Source organism: Aegilops tauschii, chromosome 2 (assembly GCF_002575655.3).
Source record: "Aegilops tauschii subsp. strangulata cultivar AL8/78 chromosome 2, Aet v6.0, whole genome shotgun sequence".
Lineage (NCBI taxonomy): Eukaryota > Viridiplantae > Streptophyta > Magnoliopsida > Poales > Poaceae > Aegilops > Aegilops tauschii.
The window spans coordinates 454228379-454254582 of NC_053036.3; the positions used below are offsets into that span (position 1 = coordinate 454228379).

Below are 26204 nucleotides of genomic sequence, written 5' to 3' on the forward strand. Positions count from 1 at the left end.
GGTGTACATGAAAGCTCATGTTAGTTTCTCAAACGAAGAGTTGCATATTAATTTAACATGCATTTCAAAATATTATGACATGCAGCGGGAGGGAGCTCCGCCGCCGCCGCTCGATCTCCCTCCTCCGACCACCTCCTCCACAATAGAGATTAGATCCGGAACCCTCTAACCATCCTCTCCGCATCCCATCCCGACCCCCGCATTCGGCCCCACTCGGGCGACTCGGGTGGTGCCGCAACCATAGCCGTTGGGGGCGTCACCTCCTTCCTCCTCCTCCTCCATCGCCATTGGGGGACGCCGCCGAGCTAAGCCCACGGGCCGACGTCGGTGGCGGGGGTCTCCCTCTTGCCCGCAGCATGGGGGTGGTGTGGGGCCCCTCTGTTGGGGAACGTAGTAATTTCAAAAAAAAATCCTACGCACACGCAAGATCATGGTGATGCATAGCAACGAGAGGGGAGAGTGTTGTCCACGTACCCTCGTAGACCGACAGCGGAAGCGTTATCACAACGCGGTTGATGTAGTCGTACGTCTTCACGATCCGACCGATCAAGTACCGAACGCACGGCACCTCCGAGTTCAGCACACGTTCAGCTCGATGACGTCCCTCGAACTCCGATCCAGCCGAGTGTTGAGGGAGAGTTTCGTCAGCACGACGGCGTGGTGACGATGTTGATGTTCCACCGACGCAGGGCTTCGCCTAAGCTCCGCAACGGTATTATCGAGGTGTAATATGGTGGAGGGGGGCACCGTACACGGCTAAAATATCGTATATCAAGTGTGTAGAGAGGTGCCCCCCTGCCCCCGTATATAAAGGAGCAAGGGGGAGGCCGGCTGCCCTAGGCGCGCCAAGGAGAGGGGGGGAGTCCTACTCCGCCAAGGAGAGGGGGGGAGTCCTCCTCCTAGTAGGAGTAGGACTCCCCCTTTCCTAGTCCAACTAGGAAGAGAGGGGGGGAAGGAAAGAGAGGGAGAGGGAGAGGGAAAGAGGGGCCGCGCCCCCCTCCCCTAGTCCAATTCGGACTCCTCATGGGAGGGGGCGCGCCACCTCCTGGCTGCTGCCCTCTCTCTCCCCTCAAGGCCCACTAAGGCCCAATACTTCCCCGGGGGGTTCCGGTAACCCCTCCGGCACTCCGGTTTTATCTGAAACTTCTCCGGAACACTTCCGGTGTCCGAATATAGTCGTCCAATATATCAATCTTTATGTCTTGACCATTTCGAGACTCCTCTTGTCCGTGATCACATCCGGGACTCCGAACAACCTTCGGTACATCAAAACATATAAACTCATAATATAACTGTCATCGTAACTTTAAGCGTGCGGACCCTACGGGTTCGAGAACTATGTAGACATGACCGAGACACCTCTCCGGTCAATAACCAATAGCGGAACCTGGATGCTCATATTGGTTCCCACATATTCTACGAAGATCTTTATCGGTCAGACCGCATAACAACATACGTTGTTCCCTTTGTCATCGGTATGTTACTTGCCCGAGATTCGATCGTCGGTATCTCGATACCTAGTTCAATCTCGTTACCGGCAAGTCTCTTTACTCGTTCCGTAATACATCATCCCGCAACTAACTCATTAGTCACAATGCTTGCAAGGCTTATAGTGATGTGCATTACCGAGTGGGCCCAGAGATACCTCTGCGACAATCGGAGTGACAAATCCTAATCTCGAAATACGCCAACCCAACAAGTACCTTTGGAGCCACCTGTAGAGCACCTTTATAATCACCCATTTACGTTGTGACGTTTGGTAGCACACAAAGTGTTCCTCCGGTAAACGGGAGTTGCATAATCTCATAGTCATAGGAACATGTATAAGTCATGAAGAAAGCAATAGCAACATACTAAACGATCGGGTGCTAAGCTAACGGAATGGGTCAAGTCAATCACGTCATTCTCCTAATGAGGTGATCCCGTTAATCAAATGACAACTCATGTCTATGGCTAGGAAACATAACCATCTTTGATTAACGAGCTAGTCAAGTAGAGGCATACTAATGACACACTGTTTGTCTATGTATTCACACATGTATTATGTTTCCGGTTAATACAATTCTAGCATGAATAATAAACATTTATCATGATATAAGGAAATAAATAATACTTTATTATTGCCTCTAGGGCATATTTCCTTCACCCTCGGCGTGCGGAGGCGCAACTGTTCGGGTCTTGGTGGAGCGGCGGCCGACCCTGCTTCGGACTGTGACAGTGGTTATGTAGCGGCATCTGACCTCGGATGGTCAGCGTCGGCGTGGAGGGCCTGGTGGACGGGTAGGCTACAAGCATGGTTGGCCTCCAGTCAGATCTAGTCTGGCTGGTGTGGCCTGCTCGCTGCACGGTGATGGAGATCGGTGTTGGCCCCGTGCACACAATGCTAGATGGAGGTTCGTCGAGCAGATCCGAGTGAAAACCTTGCTCACGGCTAGTTACCAAGGCCAGCGATGGCGGCGCTCTTCTGTGTTGTCCCCTTATTGAAGGCATCGCCGTGGAGAAGCTCTAGACGTCTATCCGCTATCTCTGGGAGAAACCCTAGATCGGTCGATCAGATGGCGGCGGCGCTCTTGTGTCATTTCCCCTTTGGGCGTGTCATTCTTGGAGGTGTGCATTGACAGTGGACGGTTTCAGCGATGCAGTGGCATTTCATGTGACACATCGACGACATGGAGTATCGACAGCATGGCGCTGCAGGGTCTCGGCGAGAGATGTGTGATGATGGACGCGCGTAGGGAGGTGTTGTTGTCTGGCGTCGTGGTGGCGTCGACGGCAGGCCTGACAAGGTCGATGCGTCGATACCTGCTCTAAAGATGGATCGGTGGAAGGCGGTGGCGGCGGCCTCTGCAGCGTGCGCATGCGGTGCCCGCTGAGAGTGGTTGGACCGTTGTGTGCCCCAGATCCGGCAATTGCGGCTTGGTTGAGGCCTACGGTTTTAGATTTTGGGCTTTAGTGTGAGGTCTGGGCAGACGACCTAGACAATACACACCCTTCATCAAATTGATACGAGTAGCGACAGATGTTGTCAAGATGGTGGCTTTAGACTTATTGATGTATTACGCTGTAAGGTCTTGATAAATAATTAATAAAATGATCGTATGCATCACCCTGACACAGAGACTGGGGTCATCCTCCTTTTCGGAAAAAACATAAGAGAGACTAGTGGCCTAATCTCTCCCTAATAATAAACCACCGATCGCTTCTGGCCGTACGTCGCGGCAGTTTTGCAGGAAAATCCTTGCATTTTTTAGTATTCAACCCGCAGTCCTTTCTCAAGTGAGAAAACGTTTCGGTCAGGACTTTTGCAAATAAACCCCTACAGTTTACGGTATTAAACCCACGGTCCTTTTTAAAGTGAGAAAAAAAGCAGAAACCTACCGGGCTCTCCTCTCTCCCTCGCCTCCGCCAGGGGGCGCCCCATCCCGAGCGGCGGTCGATCTGGTGCCGTGGTGGCCGCGGGTCGCCAACCGGTGCCGGCGAGCGCATCCGCGCCTCAGGAGGAGCTCGCGGCCAGGTGGGCGGCTGGGGGCCCCGACGGCGTCGGCGGACCAGGAGGAGGAGGACGCGCGGAGGGGGAGCACGAGCTCTCCTCTCTCCTCCTCGCCTCCCGATCCCAGCCGCCAGGTGGCGCGCTATCTGTTGCCGTGCCGGCCGGATCTGTTGCCGCGCCGGCGATGACTTCGATTACCCCTTCATCGACCCCTCCGTCCGTTGGCCCCACCTCCGCTTCCCGCACCTCCCTGCGCCCCGCTTCCCCGCGGCCAACGTCGCCCCTCCTCCTCCCGCCGGGACGAGGCCGGAGCCCGCGGAGGACCCATCCGCGCCCTCCGCCTCCGGCACCTCGGCCGTCTCCGTCGAGCCGCTGGACGCGCGTGCCCATCCCGGGAGGCTGAAGAAGCTGAGCAAGCTCGCGCTGTGCCGGGCGCGGGACTGGCGGGAGCGTCTCTCGGAAATAGCGGACCGCCTCCTGGCGCTGCCCCCGGTGCGCCCGTCGCGGAGGTGCTCGAAGACGTGTGGTTGTCCCCCGACAAGCTCGCCTATGTCGTGTGTGTCGTGGGCGCGGCCTCCTAGCGGCGCGCGCTCGACGCCTTCAGAGTGGCTCGTGGCGAGCGGCAACGGACCCGGGGCCCCCACATCATCGCGCCCTGCTCGGGGTCCTCGGTTGCGCTCGCCAGGACGGGCTCGCGGAGGAGGTCTTCCTCCGGTTCGCTGGGGAGGGCACCACCATGCAGGTGTTTAACGCCATGCTGGGCGTGTACGCCCGCTCCGGCCGCTTCGACGATGTTCGGCAGCTGCTTGACGCAATGCGCGGCCAGGGGATCGAGCCTGACCTGGTCAGCTTCAACACTCTGATCACTGCCAGCGCAAAAGTCTGGGTGTTTACCCCCTGGCGCCGCCTTTGATCTCCTACACGAAGTCTGGCAAGCTGGGCTCAGGCCGGACGTTATCACTTACAACACCCTAATCAATGCTTGCTCGCAAGGTTCCATTCTAGACGATGCAGTGGGGGTGTTCCAAGAGATGATTGATTCAGAGTGTCGGCCAGACTTGTGGACGTACAATGCCATGGTGTCAGTTCATGGCTGGTGTGGGATAGCACTGGAGGCTGAGCAGATGTTCATGGAGCTGCTACACAAGGGTTTTAAGCCGGATACAGTTACCTATAATTCTCTCCTGCATGCTTTTGCGAAGGAAGGAGATGTCGACGCAGTGGAGCAGGTGTGTGAGGAATTGGTTAAGGCTGGGTTCAGGAAGGATGGAATTACTTAAAATACCATGATCCATATGTATGGGAAGATGGGCAGGCTTGACTTGGCACTTGGTCTGTATGATGAGATGAGAGCCATAGGCCGCACTCTAGATGTTGTGACTTACACTGTCTTGATTGATTCTCTGGGAAAGGTGTATATGATTTCTGATGCAGGGAAGGTGCTGGAGGAGATGGTGGGTGCAAGATTAAAGCCAACACTGGTAACCTTCAGTGCTTTGATATGTGCATATGCCAAAGGTGGGAGGCGGGACGAGCGGCGGAGCAGACATTTGATCGTATGGTTGCGTCAGGTGTCAAACCTGATCGCTTAGCCTATTTGGTTATGCTGAACATTATCACAAGGTTTGGTGAGACAAAAAAACTGATGGCTCTGTATCGGACAATGATGAATGATGGTTATGTGCCAGATGACACCTTGTATCAGGTTATGCTTGCTGCACTTGCAAAAGGAAATGAACATGAGGAGATTGAAGGAGTTATGCAAGACATGGTGGTTGTTTGTCAAATGGATCGGCAACTGGTATATAGTGTACTCATCAAGGCGGGTTGCATTTTTCAGGGTGCTATGCTGTTAAAGCAGGCATGCCTACAAGGACACGAGCCTGACAGTAAGAGTTTACTGTCCACTTTGGATGCTTATGAAACAATGGGAAAGCATGCAAAAGGCCTCTCTTTGCTTCAATGCATCAGAGAGCATGTCCCCAGCTCCCATAAATTGATATCTGAATGTTCCATCATGCTTCTGTGCAAAAACCAGAAGATTGCTGCTGCCCTTCAAGAGTACAGCAGTATGCAGACATTAGTGTGTGGATCTTTTGGCCAAGATTGTAACTTGTATGAGTGCCTGATTACATGCCTTGAGGAGGCTGAATTCTTGCCTGAAGCTTCTCAGGTGTTCTGTGCGTAGAGCCTTCCCAGAAGATATACGAGAGTATGATCTCTACATACTCGTAAATTGGGCTTCCCAGGAACTGCTCACCAAATGATGGATGAAGGCATGAAGCTGTACAGTCTGGTGTTTGGCTAAATAGTCTTTCATCTAGAGTAACCATAATCGAAGCATATGGGAAGACAAAACTCTGGCAGCATGCAGAAAATTTCGTGAAAGGACTGAATCAAGAGGCAGGTGTTGACAGGCGAATTTGGAATGCGTTGATACATGCCTATGCCAAGAGTGGCCTTTATGAGCAAGCAAGGGCGATCTGGTGCCGCGCCGGCCGCCAGCGGACGACCAGAGGAGGAAGAGCTGTCGTCTCCCACATTCCCCTAAAGTGGTGAGCCCTCTACAATGGAGACGGCGCCATCTCGCCGTGCACGCCCCCGATCTGGACGGCGGAGCAGAAGCCCGCGCCCCTCCTCCCCACCGCGGCACATCCTCTCCAGGTCACCGGATCTGGCGGAGATCCCTGCCCTTCATATCTATACACCCCCCCCCCCCCCCCTCCCCTAGGATGCCGGTGTCTCGTCGAGAAAACCTTGACTGCTTTAGGCCTTCATGCAATCAAGGGAACACATGTGAACAACCTAGAAAAGAAATCTGGAGGCAAGAATAGTTGTAAGTTCTCCCACGGCTGCTCTTCTATTTTTCTACTTGATTTGCTTGTTCTCTCTCTGCAATTTGAATGTGCTAGACGATTGATCTGATGAAATTATTAGAGCATGCCTGTTATAGTTTGGCACTGTTGATTGTCTCCATTATCCGCTGAATTAATAGAAGTACACAATTGACAATGTTCTAATGACAATTTGCAACTATGTGGATATTAAATTTGTTCCATTTTTACGCACTTCTTTTGCATGATATAATTATCTCTTTCCTAGCCTGATATGTAAACATTAGAATTTGGAATGATATGTGTCATTCTACAGGTTATCAGGTTATCAGACATGTTCACTAAAATCTTTCATTGTCTTTTTTTATTGTTGTTGCATGTCTCTATCTGATTAAGGTTGCCAGATTCTGTGTAATCTTTCTCTCTACTTTTACTTCGTGATTCTGTAGATGTATATTAGAATGATAGCTGAGAACATGTCTGATCTTCAGAAGCAAGACTCTCTCTACTTTTACTTCGTGATTCTGTAGATGTATATTAGAATGATAGCTGAGAACATGTCTGATCTTCAGAAGCAAGACAAGTCAGAAGATGATAGCCCAGTGTTTTTTACCTTTGTTCTCCTACATATCATCCAATTAATGAATTATTTAGTTGGTCTTCATTTTACTAGCAAGCTAATTAAGACCAGAATACTGATTGTAAATAGAGCAGATTATTTTAATGAATTATTTTGCTGTAAATATCTGCAGTGGTATCCTTTGCTATGTTCGTATAGGCAGAACCAAAGAAACAAACTTAACAGCCTCTAATTAGTGTAACATTAATACCGACGTTTATCAAATTTGAATATAAGAAATGGCGTGTAAGGATACATGGAGCAGATTTTTGCAAGATTCTACGCCCGTTGCAACGCACGGGCATTTGTACTAGTTAAATTCAACTTTGTTGATCAAATTTGTTTGTTCCGACGTGGTAAACACTGTTAGTGTGTGATATGAATGTGTGTTTCTTCAAATATAGAATATTCTTTATGAATCCGATAATATCTATACCTACTAATAAAGCAAGGTGATATTTTTAGTTTGGTCCCGCATCTGATCATATGTTAAATGTCTTACACACAAGGTGGTACTAGTTACCCGTAGTCCAGATGAAAAAACGGTTGGCTCTAAAATTCGTCTGCAATCAGCCGACCAATGAACAAGACCCAACAAATCTAAATCTATATCTATATCTAAATCTATATTTATATCTATACCTACTAATAAAGCAAGGTGATATTCTTAGTTTCGTCCCGCATCTGATCATATGTTAAAGTAGATGATATCCCGCGCATTGCTGCGGAAACTCTTAGTCCTATGCACATGATAATACATAAATCAAATGACATTGTTTGCGGAGTAGATATATGATCTTAAAATAAAAAAATAAATGGGCATAATAGTTGGTGTAAATTAGAAAGATAACAAAATGTGAATTATGCTATCTGAGATTCCGAAATGGTGACACTATGAAAGGTTATGTACTGACTGCCATTTTGAGATACTTACTGTGTATTATCTGTTACTCTTGTTGTAAATCAATTGTCATACCTACAATGTTAAGATATTTGAACAGATAATGAAAATAAATGAATGACCATTGCTTTACTTGACAGTGAGTAATGGAGCTCCAATATGAGGATTGTCAATTCCTTTTTTGCCGAAGAGAGTAGCAATTCCTTTTCGCTCAAAGCACTGGTCTAGAAATAGCATGAGAACTTACACATGGATAAGCACCGAGATCCAAATTATCCACATAGTTAGAAGCGATAGTCAGATGCAAGCAACAAATTAATAGTCATAGATGATATTCCTTTCAATAGTTCACTTCTCGCATAAGAAACATACCGAATAAAAGCAATTGTGGCCACAAAAGCATTGTTAAATATGCAGGCTAGTAACCTACCATCCATCCAGTTGAGTGGATATACGGCCATCCATCTTTTCTCTGAAATAATCTACAATTTAAGAGCAAACTTTCAGTACAAAAGGTAGATCGTATCAAGCTTTATATCTTGAACACAATACTTGTAATTTGTGCGGACAATACAGTTCTGGCAGTTCTGGAATTAAAAATTGAGCCTGCAAAAACTGGATGTCGAGGGCAGAATCAAACGGACTCCACGGCGAACAGGCTGCAGAGAGAACTTACGATGGAGAGGGGAGGGAACGTCTACGGTTGCAGATATGTCCCTGCGAGATAATTGCACGTTTCGTCCTGGAAGTCGACGGCTAGGTCCAACATGATCCTGGAAGTTGAGAAGTGCTTCAATACGGTCCTGATACATGGAAATACGTGATCAATACGGTCCTGGAAGTTGAAACGGCAGTCCTAGCTCTACACGTTGCATACATATTGCATATTCTCGCGTACGACATGTCAGCACGGGGCCACGTCCGTATAGGACCCATGTGTCAGTGGGCGCCAGAAATAGAAGAAACAAAAGGCGGTGGGGGGTTTCGAACCTGCGACCTCGGCACATACGTCGCGTTTGCTTAGCCACCAGACAAGCGTTTTCTCTTGATCGCTGTAGGGATGTATTTCCTATTATATATACCTCATTGTCTTTTCCGCTGTAGCACACACACACTTTTTTCCCCTGAGGACGCGCGTGCTAGCAAATTAAGCTGGCAGCAGTATTTGTTTTTGTCGCGAAAAACAGTAGTATTTGCTCCTAATAAGATGCACATGGTTTTATATTTAGACAAACAGACAAAGAAAATGGATTTATATTTTTGTATAACCTGTCATTTTGTTGGACTAATAACTTTAGCTTGTCACATTTTACCTTGTCCTTATGCATGAAAAATATTTACTTAGATGTCAGAAACTAAAAACAAATGATTACTTATGGAAAATAGAAGTTCTTCTAAATTTGTTGTAGGTAAGATAAATTTTATTGTTTAAGTGAAGGCACACTTTGGACAATTTCTTCGCATTTCATATCTATTTTCATTTGTGTCAGTGAACTGATTTTAGTAGATTTTCAAGCGCTAGTTTTCTATTCTAAATATGCAAAAACATAATAAATTAATCTCATGTTTGATAGATTACCGTGCCAAGTTTACACCGCAAAAAAACACACATGCTGTTTTCCGGATGTGCTATATATATGTACCATTCAGTGTTATGTGTTAAAGTTATTTTTTTGCGGAACTATGTGTTTAAGTTTTCAACCCTGAAAGCACATGTTGATTTCGGAATGTGCTTACATATATCATTAGAAGTAATCCATATATTTCTTCCATTTGTCATGGTTGTGAAATTCCAAAGTAAAAAAATCGGATCCTTGTGGATTTGATGATTTACGTGGTCGAATAATAAAATTAATGTTTCTTTCATTATTAGCTTCTGGTTATCAGTGAGCGAACGAACTTGAAATGGCCTCATTAAGGATTTTTAAGAAGAAAATGCATGCAGGCGCACTAGTGCTCATAAGAAGGGAATAATCTATTTATTAATATCGATAGCCCTGGTTGAGTTGGCTAGCACGAGCGAGCGAGCGAACATGCATTCTGCCTGGTCGTGTGTTCGACTCGCTAGGCAATAGCAATTTTTACTTGTATTTTCTCCTCGCGCTCACTGACAGGCAGGTCCCACACAGGTGGAGAGAGAGAGTTGACCTGTTCTCCAGCAGCGCGTTATGCAATACGTATGCGATGTGTAGAGCCAGGACCGTCGTTCCATGTATCAGGACCGTATTGATCACGTATTTCCATGTACCGGGACTGTATTGAAGCACTTCTCAACCTCGAGGACCATGTTGGACCTTGCCGCCGACTTCAAGGACGATATGTGCAATTATCTCTGTCCCTGCCAACACGCATGTCACTTGCAGGCGATGGGGATTAAATGTGTTGGTTACCCATACATGAGATTAGGACGGAGGAGTACATCCATCTGTTCCTTCTTTTTGGCATAAATCCATCTGTTTCTATTGCAAGCACGTAATGGGATTTGTTGGAGAATAGAGAAGGTGAAGAGGGAGAGGGGCTACGAAGGAGAACACATACCGCTGCCTTGGAGATTCCAGTGATGTCTTGGTCCGTGGAGAAAACAGGATGGCCTGGGAAGAAGAAAGGAAGTTGTGCATCGATGTGCTGCCATGGGGAAGAAACGTGGACGCAATCAGCGCTGGGACCTGGAGGGTAAGGGCAGTACGCACGGTACTGGGTGAGCGACAATTCAACTTACCCGATCCATTCAAGGGTACTTGGGGAAGTCTATGGCGCCCGTCCTCCACAACAAAGGCCGAAGCGACAACTATGCCGAGTTCATGTTGCCGCCTGGCTGGAACTGGTAGCACGGCAGCCTGGCCGTCCGACTGTTCGTAGTACCGCTTCAAGCAACTCCAATGGGGCGACCCATTTCATCCGCGGCTGTCCGTTTGAGTCGGCGCGAACAGAAAAGGCGGCCCAACGTGCAGATCCAAACGGACGCGCATCCGTTTTTCGTCCGCGGCGACCCATTCCTGGCCCATTTTTTAGCCTGATTTGCGTTGGCACGGACACAGGACGGACGCGCGCGCGCTCGCCTACTCCTTTCCCCGGGCCCGCTGGTCTGTGGCACATTGGCCTCCCCTCTCACCCCCGGCCAACAAGCAACCCTCGCCCCGCCTCCTCCGTCACCGACGCCGCCGCCCATTTTTGCCGGCGACTCTTCCAGCTGCCGCCGCCTCCACATCCGCCCAGCACGCCGCCCCTGCCCCCAGCCGCCCGCGACCAAGAAGACACCTCGCCGCCCCCGCCACATCCGACCGGCATGCTCGTCGGACGCCGGCAGGGCAGCTAGCTGGTCTGTGGGCGTCGCGTCTCCCCTCGCCGGCCGTCTCCTTCTTCGACGCCCGAAAGTTGTTCGACAGTTTGCCAAGGTACGAAAATGGACTCCGCCGACGAGTTCTTTTTCCACAATTTCCTTTGCGACTCCGACGATTCGTCGTCCGACGACGAGGAGGAGATATTGGCTGCCGTGTTGGTCCATCACCACCTCAACAACCAGCGGCCGTTGTTCCGTGGCTCCATTCCGGGCCACCTTCCGGCGTTGAATCGTAACCGAGAGAGCGGTCATTTCCTTCTCTGGAAGGACTACTTTGATACAATAAACCCGTTGTTCAAACATCACAAATTCCGCCGCCGGTTCTGTATGAGTAGGCATGTTTTCAACCGTATTAGAGAGGGAGTGGTCGGCTATGATGACTACTTCGAGTGCAAAGAGGATGCCGTCGGCAAGATTGGTTTCTCCTCTTATCAGAAATGCACTGCCGCCATCCGAATGCTTGCATACGGAGTGCCCGGTGATCTCATTGACGAGTACATCCGTATGAACGAGTCTACATGCCTAGAGTCCCTGTATAAGTTCTGCAAGGCTGTGATTGCTGTGTTTGGCCCTGAGTACTTGAGAGAGCCGACAGCTGAAGATACAACCCGTTTGTTGGCGATGAATGCCAGCAGGGGCTTCCCGGGGATGCTTGGCAGCATAGACTGCATGCACTGAGAGTGAAAGAACTGCCCTTCTGCTTGGCAATGACAGTATAAGGGACATATCAGGGCTTGCACTGTCATATTAGAGGCCGTGGCGTCTCAAGATCTCTGGATCTGGCACTCTTTCTTTGGCATGGCTGGATCACACAATGATATCAACGTGCTTCAGCGCTCGTCGGTGTTTGCTAGGCTAGCCGAAGGCAACAGCCCACCGGTGAACTTTACTGTCAACGGCCACAACTCCGACAAAGGGTACTATTTGAGTGACGGTATCTATCCTCAGTGGACCACTATTATCAAGACAATACCCAACCCTGTCGGAGAGAAAAGGAAAAGATTTGCCCAAGAGCAAGAGAGTGCTAGAAAGGATGTCGAGCGTGCCTTAGGTGTTTTGCAATCTCGATGGGGCATCGTTCGGTATCCTGCTTGTGTGATCATGCACAATATGATAGTAGAAGACGAGCGCCCGGAACGTCTGTACGATCAAGGCTTTTAGTTTCAGGGTGAGAATGTTGTGCCTGAGCATGGAGTAGCGGCAACATTTGAGCAGTTCACTCAGTTTCATGAAGATATGCATGATTGAAAAACTCACGTGCAACTGCAAAATGATTTGGTTGAGCATATGTGGACTCATGTTGGCAACCAATAAATGTATCTTCTTTTATTCGTTTGCAAAACTATGTGAAACATTTTTATTTGTATTTGGCTTGTAAAACTATATACTATTTATTTGGGCGGCTAAACTATTTTGCTTGTTATTTCATTTCACAATATGTTTGAATGCAAATCAATGCAAAATTGGGCGGCCAGCCGGCCACGCCTGCACATATGGATCGGCGCGTTGGCGCGCTACCGACCCACATGAAAAACATGACGGACGCCGGGCGGGCGGCCGACCCAAACGGACAAACAGCGGACGAAATCGCCGTCCGTTTGGGTCGGCCCGTTGGAGTTGCTCTTCTGCACCCAAAAGTTGGCTGCCAGGGAATCCATTTGAGGCTGGGTTGTTTGCCATGGAGCAGGGCAGACTGCCGATCTTCCATGTGGTGAGGACTGGTGAGATGAGGATAAAACGATGTGTCCTCAACCGATCTTCAGAACTGCTCGATTATTAGAAGAAGGAAGAGGAACTGATGTGTCGTAATTAAAACGATGTGGCGATACAGATTGAAACCGTTCAAAGAGCAGAGGGCCCGGAGGTGTGAGAAACGATGAGCCTGTAGATAGTGGATGGAAAGATGGAGAGGCCCTCCTTTTGTCTTCCACGCACAATACATGACATGCAACGTGATGGAAGTTATTATAGGAAGATTATTGAGAGAATGAAAACTTTTTTACACATGGGACCTACTTGATGATGTGGATGGGCTGCATGTTAAAAAAAAGAGATTAATGAGGATGAACTATTTAAATATTATAAATTATAGATGTCTTATACACAAGGTGATACTCATTACCCTAGTACAAATGAAAAAACGGTTGGCTCTAAAATTCGTCTGCGAACAGCCCACGAATGAAGCCAGACCATGTGACGTCCCCACTGGGCCAACAAAAATAGATAAAAATACTACCCTATTGTATCTTGACCTTGCTATCTCTCAGGTAACACGTAAAGGCTACAACCAGCTGAGCTAGATTCAGTTTGTGACTTAGAGCAACTCCAACGCGTCGACTCAAACGGACGCGCGTTTTGTTCACAGGGGAACGCATTTTTTGCATGTCCGTCCCGGCATTTCGCCAAACACGTAGCAGGCGGGGAGCTTGCAGCAAGGCAAGGCGGGCACGGCGTGGCATGGCGAGCATCGGGCACGGGCGTGGGCGAGACGCGAGGCCAACGACTGCAGCAGCGAAGCTAGCTAGCTCGGGTGGGGCGCCATGCACGGCCGGCACCCACCATCCAGCAGAGCTAGCTGGTCGTGTGGATGCCTGTACTACACGTGGGTATGCGTCAAGCAGGGAGGACGCGAGCAGGGAGTTCGCCGTTGCGCGACTGGGCGCGGCGAGGCAAGGCCGGACAGGAACCGCGGGCGCCGCGAGGCGGCAGGGCGCGAGCTCCAGTGCTCCAACGGCGAGCAGACACGCACAGCTACTGCACGCACGCGTGGCTAGCTGCTAGCTAGCTAGCATGCGGCTGTGGCTGCGCTCGCACGCAGCGGCCAGCTCAGCCAACGGCGACAGGCTAGTATCTGACGTGCTCGTGACTTGTATCTGACCTGCTCCCGAGCAGCGTTGCGGTGGCGTGACCTGCTCTCGTGCCCGCCCGTGTGCTCGAGGCCGCACTCCGCCGCACCCGCGCCCGCATGCGCCCATGGCCATCCGCCCCAGCTCGCCGCCTCCGCTCGCCCGCCCCGTGACTCGCCGCGGATGCCGCGCCCACTCGTGCGCCTCGCCGCTCGCCCCGGTAGCCTCACCCGCCCCACAGCTTGCCTCCGCAACCGCTGCTCTGCCCGTGCCCCGCTCGCGCGTGCCGCACCCCGCAAGCTCGCGCTTCTCTGCGCGTGCGGAACAACATGCACGCGCCCTAGCAGTCGACGGCGGCAAGCAGAAGGTGGTCGAGCGGGGCGGCGGGCGCGTCGGAGCAGTGCGCATTGGCGTCGGCGCAGAGGAGGAGAAAGATGAGGTGGGGTCAGTAAATTGCACAAAACCATCATTTTGAAGGCTAGATTTGTGAAAAACACTATAATATTTTTTTTAGAAAACACCACGCGTACGGTAATCTTTTTGCAAAAAACACTGATTGACGGATCGAGCTCAGTTAAGTGTGTTTTTGACAAATGGGGCCCGCTAGTCAGGCTGACGTGACACCAATTTCTCACACCGTTACATGAAACGTTTGCTGGACATGGGGGCCCGCTTGTCAGCCTAACAAGCCTCTCTTTGGCACTCGATCGAGCAATTTGCGTGCAGTGCACAGGCCGGCGGACAAAGGCCACCGTTGTTTATACATCCGTCCGGCTGGGAAGAATCAATCAACACACACCTGGATCTGCATTAGACGAGGTACTTCATGCAACACCAAGCATTGTGCCTGCGTGCTAGACGTCGTTGCTGTTTGCGGGAGATGCAGCGGACACCGCGTTTGCGAGGCAGAGGAGGCGCCGTCGGGATCTTGGTGGGGAGACCGGGCTGAGAGCGACGTGGCATCGGAGACAGCGTGCTAGGAGGATTTGAGGCGTCGGCCGCCGATCCGGCATGGGGCATGGCGTCGGAAGTGCGGGGGCTATCTGGCCGGCAGAGGAGGAAGGTTTGGGGATGGCCGGCGGCGGAGGGTGGTTTGGGGACGGCCGGCGGCCCGGGGAGGAAGGTTGGACGGGCGACCTCGGCCGGGGTTGGGACGGGCACCGGCAGTGAGCAGCGCAGCAGGCAGCAGGCGCGGCGAGCAGCGAGCAAGCAGCGGGCGCGGCGGCCGCGACGAGCAGCAGCCGATCTGGAGGAATTGGTCCAGCGGCGGGAGGTTGTCGAGCACCAGTTTTTTTTTCTTTTTTCCAATGACAGGTGGACCCCACAGGGCCACACATGATAATAATGTTAGGCAACATCACCGTTACTTAGGCAGTGCCACGTCAGCCTAACTAGCGGGCTCAATCTGTTATAAACTCGCTTAACTGAGCCCGACCCACCGATCAGTGTTTTTGCAAAAAGATTACCATAGACGTGGTGTTTAAAAAAAATGTATTATAGTGTTTTTCGTAAACCTAGCCTTCAAAGTGGTGGTTTCGTGCAATTTACTCGGTGAGGGTGGGCCAGCGAATAAAATAAGGAAAGGAGGTCGTTGGGTGGGTGGCAGGTGGGCCTGGACGAGGCGGGCGCAAAAAACGCCCGCTTTGTGTCCGCCTCGGACCCAAATGCAACCCAAATTTGAGACTGAAATGAATCCGAACGGACACAAAACGGACGGAAAATGAAAATTGATCTGTGCGTTGGGCGTTCGTTTTTATCCGCGCAGACGCATACGGACGCAGGCGGACGTTTTGGGTCCGTGCGTTGGAGTTGCTCTTAGTCCCACCTCACTCCGATAGATCTAATCGCACCAGTTAAAATACATGTATGAAATTTGCTCCTACGTGGAAGCTGGCTTCCGAACGGATTCTAGCCTAAGCGATTAGAGAGCGGACGTACACAAATTGGCTTAAGGACTCCACATCTATTCATGACACATGCATGTTGGCATATACATGCTACGTGCCGAGCTAATTAAAAAGCTGTGAAATGCATGATGCAATACGTGCCACAAGGTATGGTCTAATTAAAGAATGTATTCATATATATACAAGGACAAGATCGATATGGCCGGCACCGGCTCAGACGCTGCAGTGGGCACTCGCGTCAGCTCCAATGCGGCCATGAATAAGGTTGTAGCGAGGACTGCAGGGCGGCGCACGACCCCGACCTAGCTCCCAAAGGCGGAGGCATCGGCGTTGTACGCGCCGCCGCCGCCGACTAGGTCACTCCCGACCACGAGACGATGTGGATCTCGAGTGTTGCACCTAGACGCCTAGGCCCCAACGGAATATAAGGGGCTGTTCGGCAATCCACTGCTCCCTGGAATTTAAGGATCTGCAGAGTATCTGTTTCCCCGCTCCGTACTTTTTATCTTCAGCTCCGCCAACTTCGGAAGCGAGAGCGTGGAGTCGGGGGGATGCCGAACAGGCCTTAAATAAGACACATTCACATAGTTCTCACTGCTCACTGAAATAGTTCGTCCAGATTGGAGCTGTCGAAAGATATTTGAGTATCTATATTGTTGCACAAATTTGAGTGCGATGTGTTTGAGCCAGTTGATCCATCAATGGTAGTGGCAAATTTAGATTGGGTTTTGGGGGAGGGGGTTGAGGAAGAAGATGAGTGAACTAAATGTTACCTTGAGTTTGCACGGTAATTGATGTTTTCTCCCGCTGCAACGCATGGGCTCTTTTGCTAGTTTTTTCCATAATGTATAATAGTATGGTTATAACTAACACAATTTAGTATTCATGCCTTGATACTCTCGGGGTCCAGGGCGGTCGCCCTTTTTGCCCTGCGTATGGACCGGCCCTTGTCGTCCGTCGCCATGTACCGCCTCGTCAGCCTGGCCACGGTCCACCTGAGTCCTGCCGGCCAATGACAGCTACTTAAATAGTTCGTTGGGATTTTTCTGAAGAGGAAGGGTGATATAGCACAATAGCGAAGTATTTTTCACAGTTGCGAAACAAGGTTTATCGAACCAATAGAAAACTTCACGAGAAACAAATAAATAGTATCTACACACACAAAGCAAATACTTTTACTCATCGAAGGCAAGGGGGTGTGTGGGTCATATGATCGACTTGCATGGATTGTATGGATTTGAGGCTTCGCATTTGAGGTGTGTGAATGTGCGGCAGCCCATATGACGGGCCGCACGGCGCTGTCCGCGAACGCGCCCACGGGCGTATAAGAGGCCAGATTTGTCAAGTCCAGCCGTAGATGCTCTAACTTTTTTTAAATCGTACCCCAACAGCTAGGTACAGCGGCCTCACTAGCGTGTCATGTGCCTTGCTGAACCTATTCAGCACGGCTACAGTAGTTGGGCTGCGCAACAGCGCAAGGTCCCGATCGCTACAAAAGCAGAGGGGCCGCCTAGAGCTAGAAGCTACTCGCTGAAATGCCCATGGAAAGTGAAGGAAGAAGTAAACAGTATCCATATATGCATGGCATACCACCCTGACATGGGGGGCCTGAGTGAGTGGTGGTTTAAACATGATGGTCTTTTGTGTTTTTAATAAACTGGTGGTTTGGTAATACCCTAACCTAAAATACTTAGTATTATGTTTTGTCTGATTTACTCGTTACAAATATGAGAAACACTTAGCATCACCCAGCGGACCATAGGGCCACGCCCGCCACCTTTCCTGCATGACACGCATCCAAGTGAGGGAGCTCATACTATCCTTCAATGAACTTGCTTCTACAATAGGAGTTATGCTTCTGAAACATATGCGATGTTGCAATGCTCTATGACGGGTCTATATTTTGCAACAAAACTTCTCTTGTGAAATTTTTCTGCAACAAGACCTCAATTGCAAAAAAAATCAATAAAACCTTAGTTGCAAAAAAATTTGCAACAAAATTGTTGTTGCAAAAAAACTCTGCAATAAGACCCGTGTTGCAGTAGTGGAGGCACGTTCGGCCGTTTGATGCGGTAAATCTGACAGCTCACAACCCGGCTGATCTTTTAAAAATATCAGCCGACGGATGTGTAGCACACCCCTACAAATATAAATATAAATATGGGGGATGCTACGTGTTGGCCGGACAGTTTGTGAGCCGTCCGATCAGACGCAGTCCCACGGCCGAAAGTCGTCCTCACTTTTTTCAACAGGAGTCGTGTTGCGACAGAAGTCGTGTTACGAGAATCCTTTTGCGACACGGATCTTGTTGCAGAAACATTTGTAACAAAGATTGTATTGCAGAATATTTTTTGAAACAGAGCTCTTGTTATAGATTTTATTTCTTTTTGCAATGGAGGTGATATTGTCGAAGGAATTTTTGCAACACAGAGGATGTTACAAAAAAATTGCAACAAAGATGATGTTACAGAATCGCTGCCGTAGTTGCTGACAGCACCGCCGCCGCTCGAGCGACCGGTGATGGCCATGGACGGCATGGAGGAGGTGTCACATGCGACCGTGGCTCCCTGAACCACCCTGATGCGGCGGAGGGAAGTGAGGTCGGGCGTGAGCAGGGCTCGCGCGGCTCATAGGGAGGTGGAGCTCGAATGACGGGGAGAGGAGAGGAGCAAGAGGGTGGTGGTCGAGCTGCCGAAGCAGGCACAAAATAGGCCGTCCATGGCACGCGAGGGAGAGAGGAGGGCCAGCGGTAGAGGATCTCACCAACAGTGGCAGGGTCGCCAAACCTGTGGTGTTGTCGTTGATTGGCTGTAGCACAGGCGAGGCGAGAAGAAGATAAGGGCGTCTCCAAGGCGGACCCGCAAACCGCCCGCATCCATCCGAACCGCTCTGTCCGGATCGCTGGAACCATTTAACGCGGTCCTGTATCAGTCCGCGGGACGATCCAGATGCTTTTTTTCTCCTGCAAATTGGAGACAAAGTGGGGGGAGTCCGGACACCCGAAATGTAGGACTCCGACACCCGGCCCACCCAATCCCCCCTCCCGGTCCCATTTCCTTCCTCTCCGCCTCTTCTCCCCTTGCTTTTCATCCGCACCCTCCACATTCGTCGCCGTTGCTGTACGTCTCTGGCAGCCACAGAGGTATTGCTGGATACCCACAACCAGCACCAACGCGCCCGCTCGCCTTTTACGACGGAGTTGTCCACCCTAAAGCCGTTTGTACCCAGATACACTCTGCCCCCTGTCAACGACCTCCATGGTGGACACCACGCCCGACAGGTGTTTGGTCAAATGCCATTGAGCTTATTTTCAAATGCTATGTCGTTTTTAGAGTACGGAGGATGGTGAGTTACTCGACAATGGAGGATGAGTTGTTGTGCGATTCGTGGCTGGCCGTATCCATGGATTTCGTAGGCAGGAACAGAGGGGAGCCCTTCTGGGAGCAAGTGCGTGAAAAGTTTCACGCACGAAAGAACATTGCGCCCTACGACATGTACATCATTCAACCACGCAATGTGAAGTCGTTGTCGTGTCGCTGGCACGCTATCCAGATTAGCGTCACCAAGTTTTGCGATATGGTTCGTCAGCTCGAGGCAAGGTGACCATTGCACGTGGCAGAGGACGAGATTGTAAGTGCTACTTCCTCTTGCTGAACTTGTTGATTGATTCATTCACTCAATATTGGTCTACACGCCATATGTAGCCCGCACACGCTGCTGTGGTGTATCACAGGACAGAGGGACGAGTATTTACGTACACACACTGTTGGATGAAGCTGAAGGGGCAGTATGTGTGGGACGACATGATCCGTTAATGAAAAACTTGTTGGACATCTGATTAATCTAGTCGAATTTGAGACATTGTAGTACTAGACTTATTTGCATGTTACATGTGGATGATTTGTGTTATTTTTTATCCGAATTTCGATGAATATCGGCCGGTTTGCATAAGTTTTGTCCGGTTAGTTAAAATGCGGAATGTATGCGGCTATAATTGAATGGCGTCCTCCCACATCCAGCCAGCTGATTAGAGTCCTTTTCTGCAAATAAGAAATGTGGCCTCCTCACCAGAACCTTGGGCTTCATTCCGGTTCGGGCTGAGACGTCTTCAATCCGACACGCCCTTAATCTCGTCTTCATTCCAACTTAAACGCATTCGTGGTAGAGCATCACACTCACACAGCGCTGAAGACAGGCTCCCCATACTGACAGCCAGCAGTGCCCAGATTAAGCTCTATAAATGAAATTAGCCCTCATTTATGCAACTCCCCATCACTTGCTCTATCCCGAGTTAGTGACACAAGAATATTTCCCTGTGCAGTGTTGTGCTAGCTGCCGTGTCTGCCAGGAATGGCCGACGGCGTCCTTCCGGCAGCGCTGACAGTGGCGTTCCTGCTGCTCCTTGGAACAATCAGCGCCGCGCACGGTCAGCTCCAGACGGGGTTCTACTCCGACTCCTGCCCCGGCGCCGAGGACATCGTCACCGCCGCCGTCCAGGAAGCCGCCGCCTCGGACGCCACCATCCTCCCCGCCCTCGTCCGCCTCCAGTTCCACGACTGCTTCGTCAGAGTGAGCGCAGATAGCTCGGCTGAATGGCCGATGCAGTTAGCTGCGTCGAGATGTCAGGGTAGCAGCGAGTGAGTGATTTAGGTGCGTGGCTGCTGCAGGGATGCGACGCGTCGGTGCTGATCACGAGCGCGGGCAGCGCCGCGGAGGTGAACAACAACAAGCACCAGGGCCTCCGCGGCCTGGACGTGGTTGACCGCGCCAAGGCGGAGCTCGAGGAGCAGTGCCCCGGGGTCGTCTCCTGCGCCGACATCATCGCTCTCGCCGCACGCGACGCCATAGCCATGGTACGTACGTCATGTTAACACGAGGTGTTCGACTCGTGCCGCATGCAGGCTGTGTTTGTCTGTAGTCTTGTCGGGAACTCGTGATGCGTGGTGAGTGCCACTGACGATCGAGATGCTGCTTGTATTTGTCTGACGCGCGCCATGGCAGACGAACGGGCCGTCGTTCGAGGTGCCGACGGGGCGGCGCGACGGGCTGTCGTCGAACGTACGCGACGCCGACGTGCTGCCGGACGTGAGCGACTCCATACAGGTGCTCCGCTCCAAGTTCGCCGCCAGCGGCCTCAACGACCGCGACCTCGTTCTGCTGACAGGTACGTACCCCACTTACATACTAGTACTCCGCGACATGCACGTCATACGCTGACACGCGACGGCGTCCTCCGCCGCGACATGCATACGCAGCGGCGCACACGATCGGCACGACGGCGTGCTTCTTCGTCAAGGACCGGCTCTACAGCTACCCACTGCCGGGCGGCCGCACGGGGTCGGACCCGTCGATCCCGGCGGCGTTCCTGTCGGAGCTCAAGGCCCGGTGCGCGCCCGGCGACTTCAACACGCGCGTGCCGCTGGACCGGGGCAGCCAGGGCACATTCGACGACTCCATCCTCCGCAACATCCGCGCGGGCCTCGTCCCCATCGCCTCCGACGCGGCGCTCGAGGCCAGCAACGCCACCGGCGCGCTCGTCGGCGCCTACCTCGGCGCGGCGTCCTCCAGCTTCGCGCAGGATTTTGTCGGCGCCATGATCAAGATGGGCGCCATCGGCGCCATCACCGGCGACGCCGGGGAGATCAGAGACGAGTGCTCGGCGTTCAACACGAACTGATCGACATTCCTATAATTCATACGAATGATCGCATTCAAATTACTGTAAATCTCTCGCGGAAACATGAATTCATTCAGATGAAATGAAGTAAATTGGCATGATTTTTTCAGTACTCCAATATTGATAATCGAGAATAGTGGTGGGATTAAGATTGCATTTTCATCGGATAGATGGACGAGTTGTTAACAGCGTGTTTCATTTCTAGTGGCAAGAACATGCAGCAGTTAATGTGCAATGCAAAAGAAAAGAAAACTCGCAGGAAAGATGAGAATGGGAGTACGTACTCCGGATTAATAAGTAGCGGCGTGTTGGTTTGAGCTGTCTATATTCGGTGCCGATTTAATGTTCTCAAGGAGAATACGGCGCCCATGCATGTGACTGCACTGTGTACTTTTTTTTTGCGGACAGAACTGTGTACTCCAACTGCGTGTCAGAGCAACTCTAGCAGACCCCGCATCCGGCGCAAACCCGCATAATTCCGATGATTATACGAGCTCGGCCCATTTTTCTGGCCAGACCAGAGCCCGCATCGGTGTCCGGCCCGTAAATTTTTTGCCGCAGCACGCAAACGGAACCCCCGAGCCACTATAATTGCGGTTTTGCGGGGTAGGTGTGGGTCGAAACCCTATCCTCCCGCAGCCGCGTTCCCTTCCAATTCCCCACTGCGCCGCTCGATTTCTCGCCCCCGGCGAGCCTTGAACCACCATGGCCGACTCGGGGGATGAGGCGGAGCGCCGCCGCCGCGCCAGATCTGACGTCGCGCGCAAGCGGGGGGCGCGTCGGTGGCTCAACCACGGTGCCCGGCCGCCGCCGGCATTCAACCGGCGCGAGCTCGACGAGTTTGAGCTCGAGCGCGCCCGCCGCCGTTGCGCCTCCTCCGAGTGAACTTATTATGCGAAGAAGAACCATCTATGCGAGCGAGCTCCGGCGAGCTGCTGCTTAAATTTCTCGCGCGAAACAACTTTTTTAAAAAATAGGGGTTTGTTTGTGGTTTCTAGTCTGCCGCCGCAAAATTCGGCCTGCATAACCGCCCCCGTGCGACCTGCAAACAAATTTTACAGGTCGGCAAAATGCGGGGTCTGCTAGAGTTGCTCTCATATCAGTATCAAGAGATCTATACTCCCTCCGGTCCTTTTTAGTTCGCATATAAAATTTATCTGAAGTCAAACCTCGTAAATTTTGACCAAATTTATTAAAGAATATACCAACATTCATGATGCGTAACCAACAACATTAGATGCGTCATGACTTTAGTTTTCATATTGTATAAATTTATCATCGTAGATGTTAATATATTTTCATATAAATATGGTTAAACATTATGAAGTTAGACTTCAGATAATTTTTATATGCAGAGTAAAAAGGATCCACGAGAGTACTGTGTTACTCGCATAGGTACTACAAAAGGATTACAGGAACAGTGGTAAGAGTACCAAATGGCGGTGGGTGAGTGTATGGTTACTATTGACGTATCTACCTTCATCAGTTAATCACCGCCGGAGGGTACTGCCTCCAGCTAAAAATACTGAATAGATGCAGTGTCATCCGGAAACATCATGAATTTATAGTTACTTTTTTGGAAAAAATTCTGCATTACTCAAAACTTAAGAATTACAATCACAAATTCCAAGGCATCCCATGGATCAGAACCTAGCCATACAACAATTCGGCATTGAGATCTGCCAAAATTTGCATGGTGTATAGCTTATTATCCAAAGATCCGAACTTTACATTATAAGCTAAATCCCATGTATTACACATGTTCTTGTAAAACTAAAACTCACTGAAATCTTTCTCCATATAGACCCTTGCGATCGCTAGCCATCGGGTAGCATCCGTCGACGGATGTTTCTCTTCCTTGAGGACCACATCATTGAGGTCCTCGCGGAGCACCGGATCCCTAGCATCTTCCTCATGGGTCGCCTTCTGCACACCCAGCCGAACCAGATACATCCGAAGTCATGACGTAACAAAGCCCTAGCGCCTGATCCAGATGTCGAGGGACCCCACAACTAATCGCCAAGATTTGGCAGTGCCACAGAGGATGCCCCTTGATCAGTCCGAGCAAGAACTACCGTCGGGGAAGATCGGACGGGAGGAGATTGCTCGACGACAACTATGGCAGCACGAGGAGATAAGCCCTGGTGAGAGGGAACGACAGGTGATTGCCGAGCCATAAATTTGTAGTATTATTTGATAGAGATAGCGAAGGGCCATCATGTGAGAATCTAATAAAGAGTGATGTTGATCGAACCAAACATAAATGGAAAATCCAGCTGCATACGCAATGGATGGGCGCTCAAAACTCAACGAGTTGTGCATTGATCCAGTAGTAATCATTTTCTCCAAGCCACCCTCTACATAGTAGTACAAACGAAATAACTGTGTTTAACTTTCACCGAAGTTAAGGCTGTAAATAGTGCAATTTTAGGCACTGTATTCTCAACTTTTAGGTGGCCGTGATTCATCAAAAATTAACAAAAGCGTACAAAGATGTGGTGGACAACATAATGAGCGCATGCAACTACTTGTACCTCCATTGCCCGTGCGGAGCAAAAATTGAGTAACAACGCTTGAGGCTCTGGAAACCATTTTTAAGTTTGTACCTTTTTACATTTTACTACATTTTATTTATTACTACCGCACGAGCAGGATTTGCGGCCGCAGTGTACTCGTGCACGTCACGTGGGCGTGTGGCACGTCCATCCAGTGGTGCACGCACACCGATGAGCGGGTGCATGCATGCGTTGCCGCCGGCCGCTGGCTGACGGCGCTAGAGGCTGCCCTGTCTGTCGGTGGCAAGTTGCGCGCTCCGGTGCGCTCACGGTCGCGGGGCTCGGCATTTGCAGACAACGCGACACGGCCGGCCGGCGTCACGGGCGGGAGGGATCGGCTGGCGATAGAACGCCTCCCAAGTTCAAAACTTCAACTATTCTTCAATCATGCAGAGGGTTCCTGTGGTGCGGCAAGATGGAGGCTGGGACGGCAACTGCGCCGTGGCGTGGGACTTGGTATGCCGCCCTAGATGGGCCGGCGGCCTCGGAATACGAAACCTACGATGGCTGAACACTGCCATGTTGGCGTGATGGCCATGGCTGCAACGGACTGATCAATCAAGGTCGTGGTCTGAATTCAAGATTTCGGTGCCGGCGGAATCGACGGCCCTCTTTCGAGCAGCGACTAGACCTACGGTGGGAAACGGCGAGGTAACGCTCTTTTGGGAGGACAGATGGCTCCACGGCTATCGGATAGAGGAGCTGGCGCCTCTGCTCTATATGAAGGTATCAAGACAAGCTAGATCCACCCGCACGGTCGTCAAGGCTCTGATAGATCATATTTGGGCATCTAACATTGGACCCCGAGCTTACGACCACCATGCTTCGTCAATTTCTGGACGTATGGCAATGGGTGGATGCGACCGATCTTCAAACTGATATGCCTGACATGATTCAGTGGGCGTGGGAGAAGGATGGCATGTTTTCGGCCAGATCCGTGTACGCGGCCAAATTCTCTGGGCTCGAGGTCGCGCCTACGGCGGGATTCACATGGAAGCCAAGGGCACCCCTGCAACGTCTATTCTTCGCTTGGCTGGCTATTAAGAACAGATGTTGGACCTTCGATCGACTAGCACGGAGGGGGCTTCCCCACCAGAGCACATGCTCACTGTGTGACCAACACGACGAGACCATGACCAACATCATGATTGGGTGTGTATTCACAAGGGAGATCTGGACGAGGGTCTGCATGACTATGGGACAACCAGGAAGAGCTCCAACACTGAACGAGACATTACCCGAGTTGTGCATCTGGCAGGAGGAAACCGGGCAACACCGGAAGATGGTGAGGGCAATTTGCATCCTTGTCATGTGGGAACTTTGGACACACCGCAATGCCGTGGTCTTCGACAGAGTGACGCCATCTACACGGAAGGTGCTACAGAGCATCGGGAGCGAGGCCCGTGCGCGGAAGCAGGCAGGACTACTGCGAGAGAAAGTCGATGCGTTCTTCACTAGCCTCGCATCATGGGATAGTAGTGAGTAGTTGACCATAGCTAGCTAGATCAGTGGTGCGGTCTTCGAGCCACATGTACATAATCTTGTAACATCGAACGTGGAGGGAGTCTTCCCTATGCTCTTTAATATATGATACGCACACTCGTGCGTATTCGAGAAAAAAACTATTCTTCCATCTCTTTCCTCCTCCACAAGAAAATCTCTTTTCCTCCCGTCGACGCCGCCGCTGGTCCGCCCCATCTCCTATGGCCTCTAGGCCATGATGGTGCAGAGGATCTCGGCCGCCTGTCGGCTGGAGGGACCCCGTTCTCGTTCTTGTTAGATTCAGCGTCTTGGCTGAGGCTGTGTGGCGGCCGCGATGTCCCTTAGTAAGTATAATGTCTCACACGTTCTATCCCCGTCCAGTGGTGTGTGTAGCATCGTCGGAGGGCGTCGGATCTCACGGAATTCGGTCGGTGCTGGTCTTCCGTGGATCTGTTTGGATCCGGTCTTCGTTCGTTTTCGATTGGGTGTTTACATGTTTGATCCTTCTGATCTACGACTTCCTTCATCGACGATGGTCGCTACTCTGGTGCGC

The 26204-nt window shown here is 50.9% G+C and overlaps 1 protein-coding gene and 1 pseudogene across 1 annotated transcript; both read left to right on the forward strand.

Moving 5' to 3' along the window:
- Nucleotides 1–2293: 2293 nt before the first annotated feature.
- On the forward strand, nt 2294–6502 carry LOC109775257 (pentatricopeptide repeat-containing protein At3g18110, chloroplastic-like; annotated as a pseudogene).
- Nucleotides 6503–20118: 13616 nt separating this feature from the next.
- Nucleotides 20119–21715, forward strand: LOC109775247 (peroxidase 43). Its single transcript, XM_020333994.4, has 4 exons — nt 20119–20506; nt 20605–20790; nt 20939–21101; nt 21193–21715. The coding sequence occupies exons 1-4, from the start codon at nt 20288–20290 to the stop codon at nt 21612–21614; spliced, it is 990 nt and encodes a 329-aa protein (XP_020189583.1). The 5' UTR covers nt 20119–20287; the 3' UTR covers nt 21615–21715.
- Nucleotides 21716–26204: the final 4489 nt, after the last annotated feature.

Bases quoted from the DNA above. Each gene is read 5' to 3' on its own strand.
- LOC109775247 (XM_020333994.4), top strand. From the start codon at position 20,288: ATGGCCGACGGCGTCCTTCCGGCAGCGCTGACAGTGGCGTTCCTGCTG. The intron at 20,507-20,604 runs GTGAGCGCAGAT...TGGCTGCTGCAG, and splicing joins TCCACGACTGCTTCGTCAGA to GGATGCGACGCGTCGGTGCT. The intron at 21,102-21,192 runs GTACGTACCCCA...ATGCATACGCAG, and splicing joins CGACCTCGTTCTGCTGACAG to CGGCGCACACGATCGGCACG.